This window comes from Chiloscyllium punctatum, chromosome 40 (genome assembly GCF_047496795.1).
Source record: "Chiloscyllium punctatum isolate Juve2018m chromosome 40, sChiPun1.3, whole genome shotgun sequence".
Lineage (NCBI taxonomy): Eukaryota > Metazoa > Chordata > Chondrichthyes > Orectolobiformes > Hemiscylliidae > Chiloscyllium > Chiloscyllium punctatum.
This window is the reverse complement of record NC_092778.1, coordinates 19806636-19833529: the sequence shown is the minus strand read 5'-3', so window position 1 is coordinate 19833529 and position 26894 is coordinate 19806636. Positions and strand designations below refer to the sequence as shown.

Here is a 26894-nt window from a genome sequence, read left to right as displayed (position 1 = left end):
TGAATTGTTATATAAAGCACAAGACTGACTTATCTTAGTTAAACAGCCAACTTTGAGTTTGAATTTTAATGGGCATTTAGTGGAGGGAGTCTAGAAAACAAGCAAATTTGATATTACCAAAACCACAATATGATACCAAGCTGATGCTACAGTTCACACTAAGAAAGGTTACAGCAAGAATACAAGGTGCTGTCAAGCTTGAAGAATGGGCAGATAAATGACAATGGATGATTGCAAGGTTATACATCATGTTAGAAGGATTAAGGAGAACTTAATAATCATAGTAGACTTGATAGTCTACTACTAATAATTAATATTGAAAATCCTTAGACAATGAGATTTTACATGGGATAGATGAACAAAGGGATGAGATAAACAGACACACAAATATAGCAAGCAGGTTAACGCAGTCATGAACAAATGTAAATATAGCAAGTCCATTTCTAAGGAACATAAGTAAAAGCAAAGAAGTCACGAGGAGCAGACAGGGAAAGTGGGTTGAGACCATGATCAGATCAGGACTGATCTAACTGATTGGCACAGCAGGTTCACGGGCTTGACCAAACCCAGCTCCCCAGACCCACATTCGATGTGTGTAGGTCAGACCATATCTGGAGTTACGTGCAATGCTGCTCTTCATATTTCAAAATGGATAAAGTGCCACTAGAGAAAGTTAGGAAAAAAATTATGATAGGGTGAATAGGTAAGGTCTTTTCCCAGGGGTGGAGAATCCAAAACCAGATGACACAGGGTTAAGGTGAGAGGGGAAATATTTAGAAGGGTTCTAAAGGGCTGGAGGTTGGTACAATTACAAACATGTAAAGGCACCTGGATGGGTTCATGAATAGGAAGGGTTTAGAGGGATATAGGCCCTATGCTGGCAAATGGAACTAGATTGGGTTGGGATATCTGGTCAGCATGGACGGGTTGGACTGAAGGGTCCATTTCTGTGCTGTACATCTCTATGACTGTGACTCGATAAAAACAGGATTGAGAAGTTTGACCTATTACAAAAGACTGAACAATAGGAGGAGAAAAATGTGCACTTATGTCGATCTTTAAAATTATTTCATTTCCATTTCCACTCATGAGAAAGACCCGAACTCAAGATCATAGATCCAAGACAACCTCTCCTAAATCCAACGAGGAATTCAAAGAAAAAAAAAACTTCAGAGTAAGGGGAACGCGAGATACATGGAACAGCATCAACAAGAGGAAACTGGAGAAGCTCCTGAAAGCGGAAGGAACATGGGATACTGAGAGCAAGATCAAATTGGCCAAGGGGGTAATTATGTGAAGCACAACAACAGGCAGAGAGCAGTTTCAATTGGATGACCTGTTTCTAAGTTGTACATAATTCAGGATTAAAACTTACTGTTGTGACTTTGGCAACTGTAATGGACAAACTTAAGTAAGGAATAGGAGGGCTGCTCAGGTCTACCTGCATATTAAAGCGTGGCATTAAACAACTGGGTGCAGCTCTCTTAAGGGCGAGTGTATAATTACAATTTTATAAAGCTAATTTCCATGATCGAATGTACCTTTATTCATTTATAATGCAGTGTTTATCATGCACAGATTGCTCGGTGGCTTGACCTCAGAACATTTAATCATCTTTCCTGAAAATGATCCCAACAGAAGCCAGGCCAAACTGAATTCAAATAAGTTAAAATTCAGAGAGATGTACAGACTACTAGAAGTACACAGAATCATTAAAATATGATGTCAGTTACTTCTCTATATACGCATCATAACTGACAACTGAGCTCCTACAGATTAATCAAATCTGGACAGTAGTTTCTGGATCTCAAGACAATGCCTCCATGTTCTTAACTTGTAAGAACAAATTACACATAAGTAAAATAATAAATAATAAGCATCTAGTGATTTGTCTCATATCCAGCCACCTGAACACATACTTGAGTTTTAGATTGTCTAATTTACCTATTGGTGGTGCCATTTCAATGCACCTTTGCAGGTGAAGGAGACAGTGCAGACCCCAGGAGAAGCTGAGGTTTATTAAACATTATCTGTAAGTAATTAAAAGTTTTATTATTAACAGCATATTCTAGTTTATAGACTTAGAATATCTAGAGTCAAGGATTGTTTTTAATTATAAAAGGAAATAGCTGGACCTTAAGTTCATTGAGGCAGACAGTGCTTGCTATCAGATAAAAAATACATCAAAGATAGAAACCTTCATCTTGGGTCTACATTAACACACATTTTTGAAACATTGCAAACTCATTGCAAGCTCTTTAGTTGTTCCCTAGGTTGCATATTTAATAAGTGTACTGGCCTTCAGCAGATTTCCTTACTTCAAGATTATTAGGATATAAACTTACTGGTTGCATGAGAAAAAGTTGCATACTTTTTAAACAAAAATCTGCTTCACAATGTTTGTGACAATAACCCACCAAATAATACAGCCAATGAACCTTTATTGTTGTCAGAAACAATGTTAGTGTTTATAAATTGCCAACTTCAATCACAGATCCAGTTGTGTTGTTTTCTGAAAATGTATTCCCTCAAAATACATCATGCAATGAATTGGAAAATAATAATAAAAACCTGTCTTGAGCAGGACCTTAATCTTTAGTTTCGTTGCTCTGCTATTGGACATGAGTGTTAATTGGATCCAGATCCATCTAGGTTTATAGTTCCATGCCCATTATATATCTAACTGAACCCAGTGAAACAATGATAGTACAAAAAAATTCCAAAATCAAAAAAACTTCAGAGTGCATGGACGGTGACAAAACAGACTTTCCTGAAATATCATCGTCAGTTATAAACATAAATCTCAAGGCAAACTTCTATTCCATGGGGTCTTATCAGTCGTGACTATACTATTTATATAAAAAAAAACAGCTGAAGGGGAAGAACAGTGACAACATCAAAAATTTAAACTCAAGACACAGTAAGGCTTCTGTCATGTATTCTGCAAAGCTGCAGTCCAGTCAAGTGGTAGCTAAAACACTACCTGGAATTTATCACCACTTTAGCAGCAGTAAACAATACAAGTTTTGATTTAGTGCTAAAACTAGTGTAATACAAAATTGGCAGCACAAAATGTTGGTTCAAAAATAATGGGGGAAGGCACGTCGGTCAAATTTAGAGATGTTGTCCGCAGTCCGCAGAGATGCGCATGGGGGCATCAAGTGCTAATTGTTATTTCTGAATTAAAAACGTATCAGCCAAGGATCTGAATGATAACTTGTATATCACCAACATTTTGGTCAAGTAAATTCTTCTCAGTGTCCCCATGATGTAAATACTGACAACCAAGTGTGTAACATTGCTTGATGTCTCTTTCGGTCTGCGTAGCCCATTTAATGTAGATGTGCGTTGAGGTCATATTTTTCACAGAATTTATCAGTGAAGGGAATACAAGTCAGGTATTCACACCATTCACAAGTTATTGGGTAGACATAGAACAGAACTACCAGCCCTGCAAAAAGTCCGACAAAGGTGACAAGGAAGATCATAATCTGGCATCGCTTGCGGTACAAGTCAAATCTCCCGAAGCTGATGTATGGGAGGAATGCAAAGGACAGGAAGAACCCACTGACGAAGCCGGAGATATGAGCAAAATTGTCGATCCATGGGAGCAGGCCAAAGGCAAACAGGAAGAGGACGAGGGCCACCAATTTCATAAAAGCCCTCCAAGGCCTGGCTAGAATCTGCCAACTCTGAAAGAGCTCCACAAAGAGACAGGCGAGAATTCCAAACTGAGAGCCTGCCGGTCCCACCTTAAAAAGACAGAGAAATAGAAGATAATTAATTTGCTATTCCGCAGAAATGTGAATCTTTCTAAACCAGTAACACAGTTTGTGCCCTCTGTACAAATGCCACCTCACCACTAGGGATTCCATGCTACATTTACCATTTGCTAATGCACCATTTATTACCCCCTTATCAAATAGAGACAAAGATTTCGGGTAAAAATACATTTAAAACTAAAGCAAATTTTAATGCAGATATAAGCTACAATTATTTTCTATAAATGCAATTGACAGTGATGTTTGTTCATAGGATGTGGCTATCAATGGCTAGGTTAGCATTTCTTGCCCATCCCCTTGAAGGTGGTGAGCTAGCATCTGCAGTTCCTGGGATGTAGGGACAGTCAGTGCTGAAAGGAAATTGCAGGCTTTTAACCGAGTGATAAATAAGGAGCAGTGATGCCATTTCAAGTCAGGATGGACATGATGGTGTTCCCAAACATCTGCTGCCCTTGCCCTTTGGGAGATAAAGGTCAAGCGTTGGGAAGATCTGTCACATTGGTTCACCTTTGCACACTGAAGTTGCTATACTGATGACTAATTACTATCTCACACTCTTATTAGATTAGATTATTTATAGTGTGGAAACAGGCCCTTCGGCCCAATAAGTCCACACTGACCCTCCGAAGAGCAACCCACCCACACCCATTCCCCTACATTTACCCTTTCACCCAACACTACAGGCAACTTGGCATGGCCAATTCACCTGACCTGCACATCTTTGGCCTGTGGGAGAAAACTGGAGCACCCGGAGGAAACCCACACAGACACGGGGAGAATGTGCAAACTCCACACAGAAAGTTGCCCAAGGTGGGAAGTGAACCTGGGTTCCTGGCACTGTGAGGCAGCAGTGCTAACCACTGTGCCACCATGCTGCACCGTCACCTATTAAAAACAAGTAATTCAAACATAGTTTACAATTTACTCTTATTTTGGTCTTCAACTGTCCCCTCGTGCAGCATCAAAAAAAAATGCCGGGGATTTTGTTTGAGATCTTAACTTCCTTCCCTCACTCATTTCTGTGAAGGCTACATTCTTGAGGAATTCTGTCTTTTCTCATTTCTGTTGTTGACGAACCTGGTGATCCCCATTCGCAACAGAGGGCAGCTCTGGCTGAAATGAATACAACCGAAGGAAGGTGATACAAAAGCTACAGCTAGTAACATGGCTTACAAAGTTGTATATAACTGTGATCAAGTGGACAAAATCCCAGCTATATAATACAAGTAACTTAATCCACTCTTTTTGCAACAGGCTGAGAATAATAGGTCTTCCACTTCACCTTAGCGCACTCACTTCATGCACATTACTTGAGGATGTTAATAGACAGATCAGGCTGAACAACACTCTAATTTCTAAACCTGTTTGACTCCTAACCTGTTGGGCAGAACTACTGTGTGGGCAACAAAAAGTAGCAGCAGGATATTTTGTCTTCATCTTGTAGATTTGAAGCTCATCGCTCTTAGTGAAATTCTCAGAAATTGTCCTTGATGCTAATATTGTCTCTCTTGCTGGTGATGTAGTTAATACTTCACCACTTTGTTGGTGATGTTGAGATTATCTCGCTACTTAGTGATGTTCTAGGATATTTTATACTTTACCAGCTCAGGCATAAATTGAACATAGAATAATGAATCAGAGTCTATCTCATTTGCTTCCCAGCTACGGTCTCAATGTATAACCTTGGAGTCTCAGCTCCACCATAATTGGATTCTGTCTCAGTAGATACTTAGATATCGACTTTTTGAACAGCCCAGGCAGAAACATGCCATGCCAGTTGTAATACTTCCCTCCTCATACCAGTGTATTAGAGAGGTGTAGTCTTGGTTCCACCTGGTCACCTGGGAGTAGGGTCTTGTATAACAGAGTTGCCAGACATTTTCTTCCATTTAAGTACCCTGCAGGTGATTCACTATCTATGTCAAGAGGTGTGGATCAGAGAGACAATAAGACAAAGTTCGGTCTTGTTTTGCCTCCCAGCATTTGAGGACGGTTCTACAAACCATCTGGTCATGTCCTTCTGTAAACCAATATCCCCCAAGGTAAAGTGGTGACAAGGTGATTATGTCAGACTCTTCAATGAACTTCTTACATTCTTAAGATGAACTGGGTTCTGTTGTCACATGTTCTTTCAAGAATCCCTTATTCAGAGACAAGCTTTATATAAAGAAAGAACTGCAGGTGCTGGAAATCTGAAACAAAAACAGAAACTGTAGAAACTCAACATATCGGTGCTGCATTTAAGGGATGAGAAACAGAGTAAACATCAAGTTCAGTCAAGTCAGAACTTGATGCTGAGATGATTATGATAGTTGACAAATGTTTCAGATGAAAGGGCAATTTTTAGCAACAGTTGTAACCGAGATAATCATTCTTGGTAGTGTGTGAAGAAACGAGCTCCGACAGCATCCTGCAGCATTGTTTCCTCTTTCTATTGGGTTATTTGTATTTCTGGCACACACTGCAAATAGACAGCTTTTGTTTGAAGTCTTTCTATAAATCTACACTGTACAGAATTGATCTGGTTCTGGGCTAACACTTCTCCAATTCTATGAGGCACTCAGGCACACTCTGAAGGGATCATTTTAAACAGTGCACTGGGGGTGGTATTTCTTGATTTAGCTGGCAGAATGCCATTTTAAAAATAATTCTGTGGGATGTGGGGATCACTGCCTGGGCCAGCATTTATTGCCCGTCCCTAGATGTTCTTGAGAAGGTGGTGGTGAGCTGCCTTCTTGAATTGCTGCAGTCCACCTGCTGCAGGTTGACCCATAATGCACTTAGGGAGGGAATTCCAGGATTTTGACCCAGCAACAGTGAAGGAACGGTGCTATATTTCCAAGTCAGGAGTGAGTGGCTTGGAGGAGAACTTGAAGATGGTGGTGTCCCCACATATTTGCTGCCCGTGTCCTTCTGGATGAAGTGGTTCTGAGTTTGGAAGGTGCTGTCTGAGGATCTTTGGTGAGTTTCTGCAGTGCATCTTGTAGACATAACACCCTTCTGCTACGAAGAGTCGGTGGTGGAGGGAATGGATGCTTGTGGCTACTTTGTCTTGCATGGTGTCAAGCTTCTTGAAAGTCGTTGGGGCTGCACCCATCCAGGCAAGTGGGGAATACCTCATCACACTTCTGACTTGTGCCTTGTAGATGGTGGACCGGCTTTGAGGAGTCAGGAGGCGAGTTACTCACTGCAGTATTCCCAGCCTCTGACCGGCTCTTGTAACCATTACGTTTATGTATTGAGTCCAGTTGAGTTTCTGGTCAATGATAACCCTGGGATGTTGATAACAGGGGATTCAGTGATGGTAACACCGTTGAAGGCCAAAGGGTGGTGGTAGATTGTCTCTTCTTATTGGCGATGGTCATAGCCTGGCATTTGTGTGGTGCGAATGTTACTTGCCACTTGTCAGTCCAACCCTGGAGATTGTACAGATCTCGTTGCATTTAAACTTGGACAGGACTGCTTCAGTATCTGAGGAGTTGCAAATGGTACTGAACATTGTGCAATCATTGGTGAATATCCCCACTTTTGGCCTTATGATGGAAGGAAGGTCATTGATGAAGCCAGCTGAAGATGGTTGGGCCTAGGACACTACCCTGAGGAACTCCTGCAGAGATGTCCTGGAGCTGAGATGACTGACCTCCAACAACCAAGACCACCTTCCTCAGCGCCAGGTGTGACTCCAACCACCGGAGAGTTTGGCCCAATATCCGTTGATTCCGGTTTTGCTAGGGCTCCTCAATGCCACACTCATCAAATGCAGCCTTGATGTCAAGGGTTCTGACAGAATAACTTGGTCTGACAGAGCAGCATTGATGGCTGAGTCGGTGGTATCTCATCAGGCCATCCCAGGATCAAATGCTAAAAAAGCATCTGTAACTCCATCTTTGCTGGTTGTCTGTCTAATCTGATGCGTTGGCAGTGTTCACATGATAATGAATAGATCCTCTATATGATGGTTCACCTGCAGTGATAACAGATCAGAGGCATCCGCCAGCACCCTCTCTCTTCCTGGCTTGTCTTTTAGAGTGAAACGGTATGAAGTGTTCAAAGAAACTTGCAGTCTTTCAGGTGCTTTACACAATTTGCTTGTACATTCCAGCATCAATTTTCTCCAACATAGAAGTTTAAGAAAGTTCGCACACCCATGCACAAGTTCCAAACGCGGACTTCCCGGCTGGATTAGAGCCTCTGGTGTGAAAGTCATTGCTTTTCAGTAATACCAGGGAGACTTCTTACTGGTTTGTAGAAGCATCTATTCACAGAGTGATAGGTTTCTATTGGTAGTATAACGGAGTATAGGAGGTGAAAGTGAGGATTGCAGATGCTGGAAACCAGAGTTTAGATTAGAGTGGTGCTGGAAAAGCACAGCAGGTCAGGCAGACCTGAGGGTTGCAGTGAGAGAGAGACTCACTGAGACTCACCACCTTCTCAAGGTCGGCATCCAGCCATCTCTCCACCCTGGAAGCTCCCTGCCTCCATTCCTGACAAACGGCTTTTGCCCGAAATGCCGATTTTCCTGCTCCTCAGATGCTGCCTGACCTGCTGTGCTTTTCCAGCACCACTCTAATCCAAAAACTGATGGGTGGTTGTCCAGGATATTGGTGAGACCTCTGTTGGAGTACTGTGTCCAGTTCTGGTCACTTAGTTATTGGAAGGATATTATTAAGATGGAGTGTGTTCACAAAGGATTTACCAGAATATTCCCAGAGTTAGAGGATCTGAGTTATAAAGAAACGCTGGATAGGCTGGGACCTTTTCCACTGGAATGTAGACATTTGAAAGGTGACCTTAGAGAAGTGTATAAATCATGAGGGATATAAATAGAGTTAATGGCAGTTGTCTGTTCCCTGAGATGAGGGATTTCAAGAATACAGGGCACATTTTTAAAGGTGAGAGAAGGCAGAATTAAAAATGACATGAGGGGCACATCTTTTTTTCAACAGTGTGGTTTGTGTGTGGAATGAACGTCCCGAGGAAGAGGTGGATTTGAGCTCAATCACGACATTTAAAAGCCATTTCGGTAAGTACTTGAATAGGAAAGGTTTGAAGGGGCCAGGAGCAGGCAGGTGGGACTAGTTAGTTTGGGATTATGTTCACCATGGACTGGTTGTACGGTGGGGTCTGTTTTCATGCTCTATGACTCTAAGAGTTTCACCTGTGTACTATGGCTTTGAATTGGTTGGAATTTCTTGTCTAGACTCTGATCGTCAGTAGTCAACATCATCTTTAGTCAGTACTCATACGTTTGCCGAGTTCTGACAGGTCAGACATGAAATAACCACAAGGACCCAATCAAGTCCAGGAAGCGTTTCAACTCTTTGGAGTTTGCCTAAAACTAGGGACACAGGTTAAGGATAACGGGCTTTTTTTTTGAGGAAGACAAAGAACATTTTTTTTCTCCTCTCAGAGGGTCATCAGTATTTGGAATTCTTTTCCTTGACAGCAAAGGAGATGGGATTGTTGAATATTTTTAAGGTGGAGTCAACACACACAAAAGCTGTTAGGAGTACACAGAAAAATGGCTACAATCAGATCAGCCATGTTGTAAGTCAATGGCGGATCAGGCTTAAGGGCCAAATAGAAGAAAGTGAGGACTGCAGATGCTGGAGATCAGGGCTGAAAATGTGTTGCTGGAAAAGCGCAGCAGGTCAGGCAGCATCCAAGGAGCAGGAGAAATTGACTGTTCGGGCATGAGCCCTTCTTCAGGAGTTAAGGGCCCCCAATTAAGGGCCAAATAACCTGTTTCTACAGTAATTCTGGCGTTTGTATTTCTCAGAAATGGCTGCGATTGTTTTCAGGGTCCCCCATGACTCGGTCACGTGACCACCAATATGAAGGACTGTTGTTCTGTCACCTACACAGTACAATTATCTTCATTTCATTGGATAGCAGCTTGGTACAGTGCACAGCCAGCGTCTTGTAGGCTCCTTCCGTTATGTGTCTGAATTTTTCAGGTTTATGACTGAAAAGAAAAACCATCCCTCAAGAACCTCAACACCAAAATGTAAAACACCACCTCCAAAACAACGGGCTGGAAATCTTATTGGGAGTTTGAGATATTAGTGCAAATTAACACTAAATGGCCTAGTGGCCATTAGAAATGGGAGTTTAGATTGATAAAAGTTACTTAAGCTTTGCAACTACAGGGGGAGGAAACGTCTATTCCATTAACGTAGGTTAGATTGTTTCAGATTTAAAGGATCCTTAATTCACAGGTGACCCACAGTCCCTGAGTGGATGGTTGTTTACCAATTTTGAAAGAGACAGTTCAAATTGTAAACATTACAGTAATGGCTCATTATATTGCTGCCTATTAAAGGGGGGAAAAAAAAAATCACCCTCCCCCCCCCCCCCCCCAATTATAACCAGCGATGACTGAACGATTATGGATATTTTCTGGCCAACAAAACCTTTTGTGTTGAGCGTAAACCAAGTAATGTGAAACATTCTGTAAAACATTCATTGACCTGAGGGCAATCACATTATAGAGTGGCCAATCTAATTGCATTTAACCTCAACGATCTTCAATGCAAACTGGATGTAAGAGAGGCACAATCTAACAGTCATTATGAAAATTTTAATGGACTTAATTAGGAAGTGGTATTTGTCAAATTGCAGGGGTATGGTGAAATTGTTCACATTGCTCGCACTTAAACAAAAATGCAGTGCGTTGGCGACATTTATTTCATTAGCACCTGTAATTAGTTCTTGCTCATGAAAGCAATAAAAAAATTTAAACCTTTCATGATTCAAAAAGCAATGCCATTCTAATTAAGAGAATTCTGCACAAAATTACAGCTTTTTAAAAAAATCCTATTCCATAATTTCAATGGAAAATACCAATTCAAATCAGGCAAAAGTAAGCAGCAAGAGTGTTTGTGTCAAAGCGTTATTTTCTTTTTAAGATGGAGTTCTTAATAGTTGGATAGCTACATGTAGAAAAGGTATTTAGTTAGCTCCATCCCTCCTCAATCCAGAACCTGACCCTCATTGCTACTTTCATTCTGATCTTTTAAAAAATGGTTTATTGCCAGACTTAACTGGTTCATTTATAATCTACTCCAAGTAGCTGTTGTAGGGTCCTTGTGGCTGCATCTAATTTGAAGTCTTGCTCGAGGCTTGTAAATTCTGAACTCACATCCCATAGATCAGTACTTAGTCTGAGTCAAGTAATTTGATTGGATCTACTTTATGAGTTCCTTGGAGTTGGAACATGTCAGCCATGCCTTCCCTTGACTGTTTCTCTGAAGACAAGAATTACAGTTCTGTGAGCTGTGTTGTAAGGGACCTGATTTGTACATATTTTAATAATTATTTATTTCTGAAACTTCCTGAAGAAGGGCTTATGCCCGAAACGTCGATTCTCCTGTTCCTTGGATGCTGCCTGACCTGCTGCGCTTTTCCAGCAACACATTTTCAGCTCTGATCTCCAGCATCTGCAGTCCTCACTTTCTCCACTGAAGAGCATTGGTCTAGTTTCAGTTAGGGGGGAATGAGGAGTTGATATTTTGCTGCTAAAAGAATACCTATATCTTGAAAAGCTTTTGGTTTCAGTTCACGGAAGTTCTGGCTGGAGTTGGACATACCAGAACCATAGCAATGAGACAGCATAGAAGGGGGCCATTAGGTCAATCTTGGCTATGCCAACCCAAAAAGAAATATGGTTCTCACAGAGCAAAAGTTCAGTTCAGAAAAGTTAAGAACATGTTATCTCAGATGTAAAGATATAATCTGAAACTTCCAGAACAGAAATGTTTGGTTAGAATCCTGAAGGGCATATTCAAGAGGCAGTGAAATTGCTGTTGAGAGAAGACACAGCTGAGTACAATGGTGACTCTGCATTTCTCCTTTGATATTTATAATTTGGTCTTTTTTTTCTTTGGCCTTGTAAAATAGAATTTAATTGATTCAGTGGCTGCATGCTAAGGCTTTAAAAAGAAATGAGCGATTTCCTTTTACTGAAAATATTAAAACGGAAAATTGTTTGCATTAGATTAGAATCCCTACAGTATGGAAACAGGCCCTTTGGCCCAAGAGATCCACACCGACACTCCGAAGAGTAACTCACCCAGACCCATTCCCCTACACTATATGTACCACGGACTAATGCACTTCACACTCTGGGCAATTTACCATGGCCAATTCACCGGAGTTGCATGTCTTTGGATTGCGGGAGGAAACCGGAGCACCCAGAGGAAACCCACGCAGACACAGGGAGAATATGCAAGCTCCACACAGACAGTCACCCAAGGCGGGAATCGAACCTGGGTCCCTGGCGCTGTGACCACTGAGCCACCGTGCCACCCTAAAAAAATCTCAATAAAGGTTTAGGTGTCTAGATGTAAAATGGTCCAACAGCTATTTTTAAAAACAGTGTTGCCTCTTACCAAATTATTTATTGAGCGAGAGAAACTGCACTTCACATTGACATGTATATCTGATGATTTACCTACCTCTGCCCGATAGGGCAAGAATATGGCACTAGCGAGATTTCCGGTGATTCCACTCAAAATGTAAATGATAGAAATCCGAAGCCAGCCTGCTAGTTTTTCAAGGTCCCTAAGGATCGTCATTTGGAAGCAGATGGACACTATACAGTGAAGAATCCTGTGAGATAAATAAGATAAGGAAAAAAATCAAATTTAAACCTCAAAGTTTTGGAGGATAGGTTGGAGACATTAATCTTGCCACTGAAAACTGCAATAATTTCATGATGTTTAATATAGAACAGTTGCATTGCTCGTGTGATTTTACATTAAAGGCACAATATAATACAAGTGACTGTGATATCTTGCCAACTCATTTCCTGTTCACAATTGTTACTTGCAGTAGTAATTGGAATGAGGTGGATCTCATTGTTAACTATCCTAATCAAGGATCTTGTCGTCAAAGAAAATTACAGCATAGGAACTGGCCCTTTGGTCCTCCAAGCCTATGCTAGGTCCTCCATCTAAACATGTCACCTATTTTCTAAGGATCTGTATCTCTTTGCTCCCTGCGCCCATTCATGTATCTGTCCAGGTACATCTTAAATGATGCTATGATGCCCTACCTCTACCATCTCCACTGGCAATTCATTCCAAACACCCACCACCCTTTGCATAAAGAACTCTCTATTAAACTTTACCCCTCTCACCTTTGACTCATGACCCCTAGTAATTGAGTCCCCGACTCTGGGAAAAGGCTTCTTGCTATCCACCCTGTCCATACCTCTCACGATTTGTAGATCTCAATCAGGTCCCCGTAACCTCCATTTTATAACGAAAATAATCCTAATCTAATCAACCTCTCTTCATAGCTAATGCCCTCTATACCAGAAAACATCCTAGTGAACCTCCTCTGCACCCTCTCCAAAGCAACCACATCCTTTTGGTAATGTGGTGACCAGATCTGTATGCAGTATTCAAAATGTGACCGAACCAAAGTCCTATACAACTGTAACATGGCCTGCCAATTCTTGTACTTAAGACCCCATTTGATGAAGGAAAGCATGTCATATGCCTTCATGACCACTCTATTGACACCTTCAGGGAACAATGGACCTGAACACCCAGATCTCTCTGTACATCAATTACCCCAGGGCTTTTCCATTTACTGTGTAGTTTGCTCTTGAATTGGATCGTCCAAAGTGTATCACCTCACGTTTGCCTGGATTGAACTCCATCTGCCATTTCTCCGCCCAAGTCTCCAATCTGTCTATATTCTGCTGTATTCTCTGACAGTCTCCTTCACTACCTGCTACTCCACCAATCTTAGTGTCATCTGCAAACTTGCTATTCAGACCACCTATACTTTCCTCTAATCATTTATGTATGTCATAAGCAACAGTGCTCCCAGCACGGATCCCTGTGGAACACCACTGCTACCACTGGTCACAGTTCTCCTTTTTGAGAAACTCCCTTCTACTACTACTCCTGCTGCCCAGCCAGTTCTCCTTCCACTACTACTCCTGCTGCCCAGCCAGTTCTCTATCCATTTAGCTAGAATACCCTGGACCCAATGCAACTTTACTTTCTCCATCAGCCTACCACAGGGAACCTTATCAAACGCCTTACTGAAGTCCACGTATTTGATATCTACAGCCCTTTCCTCAATCAACTTTGTCACTTCCTCAAAGAATTCTACTAAGTTGGTAAGACATGACCTTCCCTGCAAAAAAAAAACATGTTGCCCATTACTGATAAGCCCATTTTCTTCCAAATGGGAATAGTTCCTATCCATCAGTATCGTCTCCAGCAGGTTTCCTTCCATTGACATCAGGCTTATCGGTCTATAATTAACTGGATTAGCCCTTCTTTAACAAGGGGACAACATTAGCAATTCTCCAGTGTTCTGGGACCTCCCTTGTGTTCAAGGATGCTGCAAAGGTATCTGTTAAAGCCCAGCTATTTCCTCTCTTGCTTGCTCATTAACCGGGGATAGATCCCATCTAGATGTGGGAACTTGACCACCTTAACGCCTTTTAGAATACCCAACACTTCCTCCCTCCTTATACCGACTTGATCTAGAGTAATCAAACATCAATCCCTAACCTCAACATCTGTCATGTCCCTCCCCTTGGTGAATACCGATGCAAAGTACTCATTAAGAATCTCACCCATTTTCTGACTCCATTCATAACTTTCCTCCTTTGTCCTTGAGTGGGCCACCCTTTCCCTAATTACCCTCTTGCACCTTACATAGGAATAAATGGCTTTGGGATTTTCCTTAACCTGTTTGCTAAAGATATCTCATGACCCCTTTTAGCCCTTTTAATCCCTCATTTCAGATGGGTCCTATTTTCCAGCTATTCTTCCAAAGCCTTATCTGTCTTCAGTTGCCTGGACCTTATGTCTGCTTCCTTTTTCCTCTGAGCCAATATCACAGTTTCACCTGTCATCTATTGTTCCCTAATCTAGTCATTTCGATCCCTCATTTTCACAGGAACATGTCTCTCCTGAACTCTAATCAACTTCTCTTTAAAAGCCTCCCACATATCGAATGTGCATTTACCTTTAAACAGCTGCTTCCAAATCACATTCCCCAGCTCCTGTCAAATTTTGATATTGTTGGCCTTCCCCCAGTTTAGCACTCCTTCTTTAGGATCACTTATCTTTGTCCATGAGTATTCTAAAACTTACAAAAATTGTGATCACTATTCCCAAAGTAATCCCCTACTGAAACTTCAACACCTGGCTGGGCCCATTCCCTAACACCAGGTCCAGTATAGCCCCTTTCCGAGTTGGACTAATGTACGTACTGCTCTAGAAAACCTTCCTGGATGATCCTTACAAATTCTGCTCCATCTCTACCTCTAACGCTAAGTGAGTCCCAGTCAATGTTGAGAAAATTAAAATCTCTGTCACCACCATCCTACTGCTCCAATATCTTTCCATAACCTGGGTCAATCAGGAAACTCTGACTGACTAATGTAAACAGGGGATTTAGAACCTCCTCAGTTCAGGAGAGGGGCTCTGAGCTGGCTGACCACAGCCTGTAAACTGTGCACAAGTAAATAGTGACTTGGTGATGGGATACCGGCCTCTGTGCAGTTAGCTCAGAATCACAGAATCTCTAAGGTGTAGAAACAGACCATTCAGCCAATCAAGTGCACCCCCAACCCTCCAAAAGGCACCCACCCAGACTCACTTCCACTACCCTATCTCTGTAATCTTGCATTCCCCATGGCTAACTCACCCAGCCTGCACATCCCTGGACACTATGGGGCAATTTAGCATGACCAATCCACCTAACCTGCACATCTTTGGACTGTAGGAGGAAACCGGAGCACCCGGAGGAAATCCACACAGACTTGGGAAAATACGCAAACTCCACACAGACATTTGCCCGAGGCTGGAATCAAACCTGGGACCCTGGCGCGGTGAGACAGAAGTGCTAACCACTGAGCCATCGTGCCACCCTTTGACTTCCTAAGACAGATTTTAAATAAGTGCTTTTGGGACGTCAATGACACCAGCCAAGCCACTATGTTGCACAGTTAGATTTTAAGATGGTGATGAATGGCTAATGCAGCTTTTGGGAGGGCGACTCGCAGGCACTGGTGGGAGGGCGACTCGCAGGCACTGGTGGGAGGGCGACTCGCAGGCACTGGTGGGAGGAATGCAGGATTCTGATCCAATAGTGATGGGTGAACAGCTGTGGATAAGCAAGTCAGGATGACTTGCAACATGGGAGTGATGCTATCCCAATAATAATATTACCCTTTACTCCCTGACAAAGTCACAGGCCCAGTTCACATTCAAGTTTATCTATTTTTTTTGTTTGAATAAAGACTGACTTGCTCCTTTGTGGGGTGATCCTTTGATTTCTTTAGCACTGGGAAAACAGAACCGAACTGTAATACTATTTCACTCCACGGTACCATTGCCAATTCAGCACACAGTACTCTTAACACAGGACTGAACGTGCTCTGGAGGAATTTTGAGACAGGACTTACTTACCGGTGCTTTATTCATAGTGAGAAGATGAATCAGAGATATTTATATTTACATGATTATATACAAGACAGGCTGGGGAGAGCATGATGAGAGAGGGAAAAAGACTTAGATTTTGATTTTTTGTTGTCATGTGTACTCAAGTACAGGAGTACAGTGAAAAATGTCTGATGTCGCCTTAGGTATAAAGGAAAACCAGATACAAAAATCTTAGGTACAAAATAGAGACCTTCATAGTATTAAGTAGAAAAATAAATAAAACAGTTAACATTAAGGTCCTCCTTAATATTAATTAGAAAAATAAAAGAAATAAAGTTAAGATTTCAACAGCTGGATGGCAAGATTGGGCCAGGTGAGTGTATCTTTAAGTCTGATTGAGGCAGGAAAAAGATGCAGTAGATTTGTCACTTATTAAACATCTCAACTTCAATTGACCTTAGAAAATTGAGTTGAGTGTCATATGGTAAGTGCAATACAGGTGGTTGACTCAGTGTTGCTCATTTTATATCTTTGTAGCCTTTAAGAATCCAAATCCTGTTTAGAGAGGAACTGAACATAAGTCAAGATGCTCTCCCTCATTTAGAAACGGCATTGGTGAGAACACTTTTTTGTTTTGTGTGTTCACAAGACATGCTGGCCAGGGTACCTATTGCCCAACAACATTGCTGTGGGTCTGGAGTCACATCTCAGCCACACCAGGTAAGAATGGCCTTCCTGCAGTCTAATGTTAGTTATTAGTTGTGAAATGACAGAGGTCACTGAAGGACTTCAGAGAACCATTTGGGTTTGGCCGACAATCGGCAATGGTCTTCATTAGACTCTTGATTCCAGATTTAAAACAAAAGATATTAAATTCAATTTCTGTCTCTAATATGGTGTCCAGTTTGGGTCTCCTTATTTAAGGTGGATGTAATTCTGTTGGAAGTGGATCAGAGCTGGTTTACTACATTGATGTCTGGAATGAGCAGGTTGCCTTTTGATGAGCTTGATTCCACTGGAGTTGAGAGAGTGAAGGGTGACTTTACTGAAGTGTACAAAGTCCTGAAAGTTTTGACAGGGAGACTGTGGAAAGGATATTGCCTTTGCGGGGTACGTTCACAACTAGAAGGCAACGGTTTAAAATTAAGGGCTACTCTTTTAACATGAAGGTGAAGAGAAATTTTTTCTCTTGGGACAGTGTGAGACTTTGGAACTTTGCCTCAGGGAGGTGGTAGAAGTAGCAGCATTGGAAGTTTTTAAGGCAGAAGTGGATAGATTCTTGTTAGTCAAGGGATCCAAAGGTTATCAGGGATGGATGGCAATTCGGAATTTGATACACAAATAGATCAGCTATGATAATCTAAAACAAAGCATTGAGGAATCTGGATATCAGAAACAAAAATAGAAATTGCTGGAAAAACTCAGCAGTTTCTGCAGAGAGACAAACAGATTCAATGTTTCAAGTCCAGTGACTATTCTTCAGACCCCTTCTTTTGATTTGATTAGATTAGATTAGAGTGTGGAAACAGGGCCTTCGGCCCGACAAGTCCACACCGACCCGCAACCCACCCATACCCCTACATTTACCCCTTACCTAACACTACGGGCAATTTAGCATGGCCAATTCACCTGACCTGCACATCTTTGGACTGTGGGAGGAAACCCACACAGACACGGGGAGAACATGCAAACTCCACACAGTCAGTTGCCTGAGGCAGGAATCGAACCCGGGTCTCTGGCGCTGTGAGGCACCGTGCCACCCAATCTGTTCTGTTCTCTAACATTAGTTACTTCAATAGTGAAATGTTAATAGTCAGTGAATCAGTAACAAGGAGGCATAAAATTATCAGATGCTTCATGTAACATTACTCTGACCTACAGCAATATAATCGCCTACATTATAGTCTGAAGAAAATACAACTTGCGTTGGTGTTAAACGACACTGTGACCTCTGTCATTTCACAACTAATAACTAACATTAAACTACAGGAATGCCGTTCACAAATGAAACACATTTCTCTGGCTGTTTACAGAAGCTGGCTACTTTTAAATCCCGAGAATTAACTACTGCAGCATTTTGGAAAACTTTAAAGCACTTATTCCAAGGCACCACACTTCTGAGAGAGTTCTCAAAAGGATGAAACTACCTTTCAACGGGTATGGCACAGAGTATAAGAGCAAGGAGGTAATGTTGGAGTTGTACAGAGTGTTGGTCAGGCTACAGCTAGAATACTGTGTGCAGTCCTGGTCACCTCACTACAGGAAGGATGTGATAGCACTGGAGGGGGTACAGAGGAGGATCACCAGGAGGTTACCTGGGATGGAGACATTGAGTCATAAGGAGACTAGGTAGGTATGGATTGTTTTCTTTAGAGCAGAGAAGACCTAGGGAGGACATGATTGAGGTGTATGAGATGACGAGGGGTATGGACAGGGTGAATAGAGAGCAGCTATTCCCTGTTGACGAGGGTCAATCACAAGAGGACAGTTTTCGGGTGAGGAGCAGGAAATTCAGAGGGGATTTGAGGAAAATACTTTTGCACTCAGGAGGATGGTAGGAATCGGGAATGCACTGCCTGGGAAGGTAGTGGAGGCTGGAAAGCTTATAACCTTTAGAAAATTTGGAAGAGTACTTCAAATATCATAATATTCAAGGATATGGGACAAGTGCAGGAAATTAGGATTATTGCACTTCTAATGGGAATTATGTCAGTGCAGACTTGATGGGTCAAAGGACCTTTACTGCACTATATGAATCTATGAGAAGGCACTTGTAAGAGGGAATCAAAGATATAGCAACATCTTTTGCTGGTCTCAGCTGAATAATATCTTTACTAAAGCTCAACACAATAAATATCTCTGTTCTGAAAGGTCGCTGAACTCGCGTCATTAACTCTGCTTTCTCTGCTCAGACGCTGCCAAATCTGCTGTGTTTCTCATTTCCAGCCTCAGCACTTCTTTGTTTTACAATATTTACTTTGTTCACATTCTGAAGGGGAAATCCAAAGAATTACTTCCATAATATCTACAATAGGGACACTCCCCGATCTATCTATAATAGTCAGCACCTTGCTAAAATGTCACTTAAGCCTTACAAAATAGCCATGATACAGTCAAGTCACACAATTCCACATCCCCAGCATTGTCACAAGAGACCTGTTAGTACTTTATTAAAAACCACTGCTGACCTCCGTCAGCACTAACTCAAAGAACGGTCAGCACCAAGTGTCAATGATTGGGAACAGGTTACATGGAGAAATTATTCATGGTGTCGTTTGAAGAGGTTATTTAGTCCTGTTTATTTTTGGAGAGGTTTAATACAGAGGTGTAGAGCATCCTGCCAGAACCACTAGAGTAAGCAGCTTGAGAGGCCTTGGAGTGTTTTTTTTAAAAGTTGGAACAATGGAAGCAGCCTGAATTGCTATGGTGAAACCAGGACCTTTAGTTTAGCTTTCTACTGTTGTTGCTGGGATCTTGAGGAAGTGAAAGTCATTTCCCCACCCCCCCCTCTCAGTTAGAGCCATAAGCTGGGGGTTCTCTTCCTGCTACCAGGGTTGCATATGAGAGAATCTGTTATCTGTTGCCAAAGGTGTGTTTATGGGATGCAACTGCATTGGAACAGTTAATTAGTAATGGTTACTGTATCAATTATTCTGTCATGTTTTTCAATAGGGTTGTTATTCCAAATCCTCCTTTCTTTCGTGGTATGTTAACCCATATTGGATGAAGGAAGTGTGTTTTGCTTTAAACCCAGTAGTTTGTTCAATCGAATTGCTTTGGAACACAGCACCTCACATTTACGTTTAAAATAAGAGAAAGCTAGGGTCCAGACGATCCTCTGAAACAGTTTGAGAGGGGCTGGTCTGGTCCATATTATTTGTTATGTTAGGTAATGTATGCTATGGTGATAAATATTTTTAACCCATGGTTACTTAAGTGGTGGAAACGAGACTTTTCAAAAGTGCACTGAAAATTTCAATAAGTTAGAACAAGGAACAAAGAAACTTTCCAGCCCAGGAACAGTCTCTTCGGCTCTGTAAGGCTGAGCCGATCCAAATGTACGGTCTAAACCTGTTGGTCAATTCCTAAGCATCTGTATCTCCTTACTCCCCACCTAATCATGCTTTTATCCAGACTCATCTTAAATGAATCTACCGTATCTGCCTCTACCACCTCTGCTGGCAACACGGTCCAAACGCCCACCACCCTCTGTGTGAAGTACTTGCCGCGTGTATCCCCATTAAACTTTCCATCTCTCATTATTGAAAGTTAGGGTGAGAACTTAGACTTTGGTATATTAATTGTCTAAAAGTGACAGTAAATATACTCAGTTCTAATTTAAATTTCTTAGAATTATCTTTGTCCCTATTTGAACTGAGAGTATGGAATATAGAAAAGTGTTCTGTGGTATTAACCTAACTTAGCTCTGTAATTGTCACAATCAGAAAACATTTTACAAATCCATTGCTTAACTCGTCCCATCTTTTGAATGGTTCCAAATATTACAGGAAGGACAGGGTTTATTGCAATCTCCGAGTCAAGAAGGAAAATCAGAATTAATTATATTTATATTAGTTACATTTATATAAATAAAACATGTCTAGTTAGATTTATTAGAGAAAGTGAAGTCAATACATTCTGACAATACACTAGCCATAAGAACAGCGGAGCAAAATGGCCACAGAATGCTTAGAAAAATGATTAATGATGCCCACAACACCACTAACACATTCTGATATACTTTAGTTAGATCTGCATTGGACAGTTAAGGAGAAATCCACGGGAGTGTTGATGGATTAAATATTGCTCCTCGATTTAACAAAGAAGTTTATCTTGTAATAAGCTGCGCAAGCTGATTTTATCCATGACAGCGTTCAGCCACGTGCAAGGAAGCTGGTGATGAGAAGGAGTTAAACGGAACGTTTACACAGCGGAGCTTTATAACCAGGCCTTGTGGAAAGGTCATGTGACTTGGCCATAGAAGGATTGCATCAGCAGTCAGTAACAAGAGGACTTAACGATGATACTGATTAAGGTTCCATTTTTATCCAGACTTATAGACCTTAGGTTTGTGCAGCTGCTTGGCCTCACCCTCACGAACATTTTCTTTAATTCCTCCCATTTCTCCAAACCCGGATGGGCCCAGCTATGCCAGTCTCCTTGTCAGCTATATTGAACAGTCCCTCTTCAGTACCTACACAGGCACTATACCCCAACATTTCCATCGTTACATCAATGATAGCCTGGGTGCAGGATGCTGCACCGATGCAGAACTGGACTTCACCCACAACTTCCACCCTCCCATCAAATTCACTTGGTCCATCGCGGACACCTCCCTCCCCTTTCTTGACCTCACCATTTTCATCTCCGGTGACAGTCTCCAGACAGACATTTACTCCAAACCCACAGACTCCCATAACGACCTTGACTACAACTCCTCCCATCTAGTATCCTGCAAGAACCCCATCCCATTCTCCCAATTCTTCCACCCCTGCTGCATCTGCTCAGAGGAGGAGACATTCCACTCACGAGCACCCCAGATGCCCACCTACTTTGAATAACGTGCTTTTCATCCCTCTGTCATCTAGACAGCATTCCACCACACCACCTCCATTCTCCATTCCCCATTCTAAAACCTCCCCCCACTCCCCCAATGCAATACAGGCAGAGACCCCTTCTGCCTGGGCAGACTACAGCCCTGAGGCCTCAACAGAGAGTTGTCCAATTTCAAATAACCTCCCTTCCAAGGCCTTCCCCCTCACTCCCACTCCTCCCTGCCACCAATCGGATTCATTCCTCCCACTGAGCCACCAGGTCATACCCTCTACCTATCTTCACCTACCCCCCTTTAGTCTGCATCTCTTTCTACACCCACCCCCAATCCTGAGGAAGGGTTACACCCGAGACATCGACTTCTCTACCTGCCAATGCTGCTTGGCTTGTTGTGTTCTTCTAGCTTCCTGCTGGTCTACCTTGGCAACCATACTGGCAGCAATGCCAAAGGTGGGACAATCTTTCTCTGTAACATCTTTCTAGATCGAGTTAGCTGCCTTTATGGGAAAACTCAAGTCAAAGATGGACTTGTCTGTGTAGCACAAGGCACCACGCCCTTACTTTTCAACCAGAGGCTCAGGATGTTATGATGTTGAAGGTTCCAGGTTGTTGATGTTGAGAGTATAAATGTTAAGTAGAGACTCATAGCACATTCCATCTCCCTTCTGTATTCAGTGTGGAAGTCGGAATCAGGAACCCAGTTGTTACTCCAATAGCCAATGGTGCTGACATTGATACAAGGATGACTTTTTCTGCTTTGTTATACACCCAAAATGCTTCTGTGCCTGTGAACTGGCCACTGACTTTGAATCATAGATTCCATACATTGCAGACAGAAGCCTTGTCCTATTGTCATAGAGTCAGAGACATCAACAGCACAGTGGCTGAGTGTGTCTGCGTTGCTCAAAAACAACCACCTAACTAGTCTAATGCCAATTTTCAGCACTTGGTCCAGAACCTGGTATGCCTTGGCAAAGCAACCCATTTGACTGGCATAACGTTCACTCCCTCCATCACTGTCACTTAGTAGCAGCAGAGTGTACCATCTAAATGACACACTACAGAAATTCACTAAAGATCCTTCAACAGCACCTCCCAAACCCATGGCCACTTCCAACTAGAAGGACAAGGACAGCAGATACATGGGAATCCCACTACCTGCAAGTTTCCCTCTGAGTCACTCACTATCCTGATTCGGAAATGCATTACCATTACTTCACTATGGCTAGGTCAAAATCCTGGAATTCCCTCCCTGAGGGCATTGTGGACTGTAACAGTTCAAGAAGGCAGCTCACCACTATCTTCTCAAGGGCAGCAAGGGACAGACAATAAATGCTGGCCAGTGATACATGTATCCAATGAGTGAATTAACATTAATAATCTCAAATGCACATTTAAATACTTCTTCAATGTTATGAGGGTTTTTGCCTCTACAGCCTTACAGGCAGAGAGTCCGAGATGCCCACCATCTTCTGGATATTTTTCTCATCCCCTATAAACCTTCTGCCTCTTACCCTAAACCCACATCCCTTTCACCGGGGGAAAGAGTTTCTTCATGTCTACGCCTCTCATAATTGTATACATCTCAACCACATCAGTCTCCTCTGCTCTAAAGAAAACACAACCTCACTCTGTACGATTTGCACCTGGACGATGAGGATCTTGACAACAAATATTATGACAAATAAACAAACTGATAGACCTGCAGTAATGCACGGCCCTCAACTCCATAGGAACAGAGAGACTTACCCTGCATGTAGAAAGAGGGAAAGCCAGAGCCTGTAAAACTGATCAGGAATTTCCGGATTGAGGAATGGCAGCAGTCCACACACATCGTCCATGCAGTGCACCTGGACACAAAAGAATAAAGCAGCACATTCTAAACTCTGGCAGAGCAAATCAATATTTGATGTGGTTATGCGTAATTTCAAAGTAACTCAAGCACAAGGACTTTCCAGGATGGGCAAAGCTTACCGGGGCAGTTGTGCAATGTAGAGTGTAACACTATCGTCTCTTCCATTTTGACTTGTACAGCCCTGTATCATTGACCAGAACTGCTTCCATCTGCCATTCCTCAAACTAAAAAGGTTAACACTACTTTGCTTCCTTCGTTTTCATTTCAAATAGAGTTTGAAGAGTCAGTTCAGCAGGTCGAAGGGTTTAGCCAGGCCTAAGATTGAGAGGCCCTAGCAGAACCGAAACGGAGCATCAGGGAGCAGGTTGGTGCTGGGAAATTCCTCCTGCTCGGACAGTCGATGACAGTTTGTCACAGTCACTTTGGAGACGATGGCAAACAGACCAGAGGGAAGGGAAGCAGAGCTTTAGATTGGTTCCACAAAAGCCACGACCAAAGTTTTTGCTGGTTGGATGTCTGGATTATAGCTCATAATGGGACAACTTGGATGTGGAGAAGGGGTGCAGCTCGTACTGGGACAGTTTGGATGTGGAGAAGGGGTGCGGCTCATACTGGGACAGTTTGGATATGGAGAAGGGCTGCAGCTTGTATTGGGACAGTTTGGATGTGGAGAAGGGGTGCGGCTTGTACTGGGACAGTTTGGATGTGGAGAAGGGGTGCGGCTTGGACTGGGACAGTGTGGATGTGTAGAAGGGCTGGGGCCTTTACTGGGATAGCTTGTTTCGGATGGGGAGTGTGCCTTGTATTGGGACAGTTTGGCTCAGTAGCTGTGGGTCGTACTTATTTGTGAGGGAGTGCAGCTTGTACTGATGCTGCTTATACTGAGACAGCTTGACTCAAGCGATGCAGTGAACAGTGCAGCACAAATCTTCAGCACTCAGCCAGAATGCTTTCAGCCCTCCATGGTCTTTTCTGCATCTGATGCAGTGAGTCAGTGTTGAATATGGTGTGAATTGAAGACTGGCCTGTTATGTTATGACACTAGATGAGGATCAAATAGCTCATTCCAATGGCATTCCCTTCTGATTAAGACCCTATCACCTCAAATTTCACACTCAAACTGCCCTCTGCCTTTATCAAGGATGGAGCTAGTTCATCTCATTAATCTCTCTCATTAATCCTTTAATCGTTTATCTTCCTTCAGAGTGAAGATAACCAGGTGGCACTATGGCTCAGTGGTTAGCACTGCTGTCGCACAGCGCCAGGGACTGGGTTTGATTCTACCCTCGGGCGACTATTTACATTAATGATTTGGATGTGAGCATAAGGGGTACAGTTAGTAAGTTTGCAGGTGACACCAAAATTGGAGGTGTAGTGGACAGCAAAGAGGGAAACCTCAGATTACAACAGGATCTTGACCAGATGGGCCAATGGGCTGAGAAGTGGCAAATGGAGTTTAATTGAGATAAATGCGAGTTGCTGCATTTCTTAGCAGCAAATCTTAGCAGGACTTTTACACTTAATGGTAAGGTCCTAGGAAGTGTTGCTGAACAAAGCGACCTGTTCTTAGCTCCTTGAGAGTGGAGTCGCAGGTAGATAGGATAGTGAAGGCGGCGTTTGGTATGCTTTCCTTCATTGGTCAGAGTATTGAGTACAGGGGCTGGGAGGTCATATTGCAGCTGTACAGGACATTGGTTAGGCCACTGTTGGAATATTGTGTACGATTCTGGCCTCCTTCCTATCGGAAAGATGTTGTGAAATTTGAAAGGGTTCAGAAAAGATTTACAAGGATGTTGCCAGGGTTGGAGGATTTGAGCTATAGGGAGAGGCTGAACAGGCTGGGGCTGTTTTCCCTGGAGCGTCGGAGGCTGAGGGGTGACCTTATAGAGGTTTACAAAATAATGAGGGGCATGGATAGGGTAAACAGGCAAAGTCTTTTCCCTGGGGTCGGGGAGTCCAGAACTAGAGGGCATAGGTTTACGGTGAGAGGAGAAAGATATAAAAAAGACATACGGGGCAACTTTTTCCACACAGAGGGTGGTAAGTGTATGGAATGAGCTGCCAGAGGAACTGGTGTAGGCTGGTACAATTGCAACATCTAAGAGGCATCTGGATGGGTATGTGAATAGGAAGGGTTTGGAGGGATATGGGCCGGGTGCTGGCAGGTGGAACTAGATTGGGTTGGGATATCTGGTTGGCAAGGACGGGTTGGACCGAAGGGTCTGTTTCGTGCTGTACACCTCTATGACTGTCTGTTTGGAATTTACACATTCTCCCCGCATTTGCGTGGGATTCCTCTGGGTGCTCCAGTTTCCACCCATAGTCCGAAGATGTGCAGATTAGGTGGACTGGCTATGCTAAGTTTGCCCCTAGTGCTCAGGGGTGGGCAGGCTTGGTAGGCTAACCATGGGAAATGCAGGGTTACAGTGATAGGGTAGGAGTGGAGGTCTGTTGTGGGATGCTCTTTTAAGGGTTGTTGTACACTCAATGGGCCAAATGCCATGCTTCCAAACTGTAGGGATTTTATGACTCAACCACTGGTAGTAACTGGAACAATGAAAATCTATATTCTAGACTTATTAAATAGGCCTGAAGACAGAGCTCAGGCTCGTGAGTTACACTTAAATTCAAACATAACCAAGACCAGGAGGCTGAATTGAAAATAAATCAACTCGCGGTATTGATAGACTGGTGTGGCATGATGTATTTACAATATTTCTCTTTTAAAAATTGAGCAAGTTAATTGAAGAAGGATTCGATTACAACTGTTGCCTTGTAGGTCCATTTGTTATCCATAAAACAAAATAAAGAAGCTTAAAGATTTGGACTTAGTCTTATCTTACTAGGGTTTTAACTCTGTCTACCAGAAGATTAATTGAAGTACACACGAGGACGCAGTTCGGACAACCACATAGATCTTGAAAAGTACAGGCTCATTTCTGAATGTACCACAGTCAGACTGAACCAGAAATTAGCATTCAAGACAAAAACCTGACTTAGACAAGAGGTTTTGAAGAAGAGCAGGCTACTGTGGATGCTGGAAATACTCAACAGGTCTGGCAATGTCCACTGAGACAGAAAGGTGTCCAGTCAATGACCTTTCACTGAAATTGGGAGCTGCTAAATAATAATAGGTGTTATGAAAATATTTCGATGGGGGAAACGAGGAATGGGGGAGGAGTGGGGAAAGGAGGGTGCAAGTGGTGGGGAGTGGGGAACAGGGCGGAAGATGTAAAGAGGAAACTGTGGAGGGAAGAAAGGGGGAAGAAACCAGGCAGTGAGGAGAAG

General features: G+C 42.6%; 1 protein-coding gene across 4 annotated transcripts in view; it reads right to left on the bottom strand.

Annotated features, from left to right (window-relative positions):
* Window positions 1-2424: 2424 nt before the first annotated feature.
* The window catches only part of rhbdf1a (rhomboid 5 homolog 1a (Drosophila)), a 308833-nt gene continuing 284363 nt past the window's right edge, over window positions 2425-26894 (bottom strand). For all 4 annotated transcript variants that reach the window (XM_072559432.1, XM_072559434.1, XM_072559436.1 and 1 more), the window contains 3 exons: window positions 23501-23601; window positions 12239-12392; window positions 2425-3752 (listed from right to left, as the gene is read on the bottom strand). In XM_072559432.1, coding sequence (XP_072415533.1) covers window positions 3333-3752; window positions 12239-12392; window positions 23501-23601 — 675 coding nt within the window. In that variant the 3' untranslated portion in view covers window positions 2425-3332. The remainder of the gene's footprint in view (window positions 3753-12238; window positions 12393-23500; window positions 23602-26894) is intronic.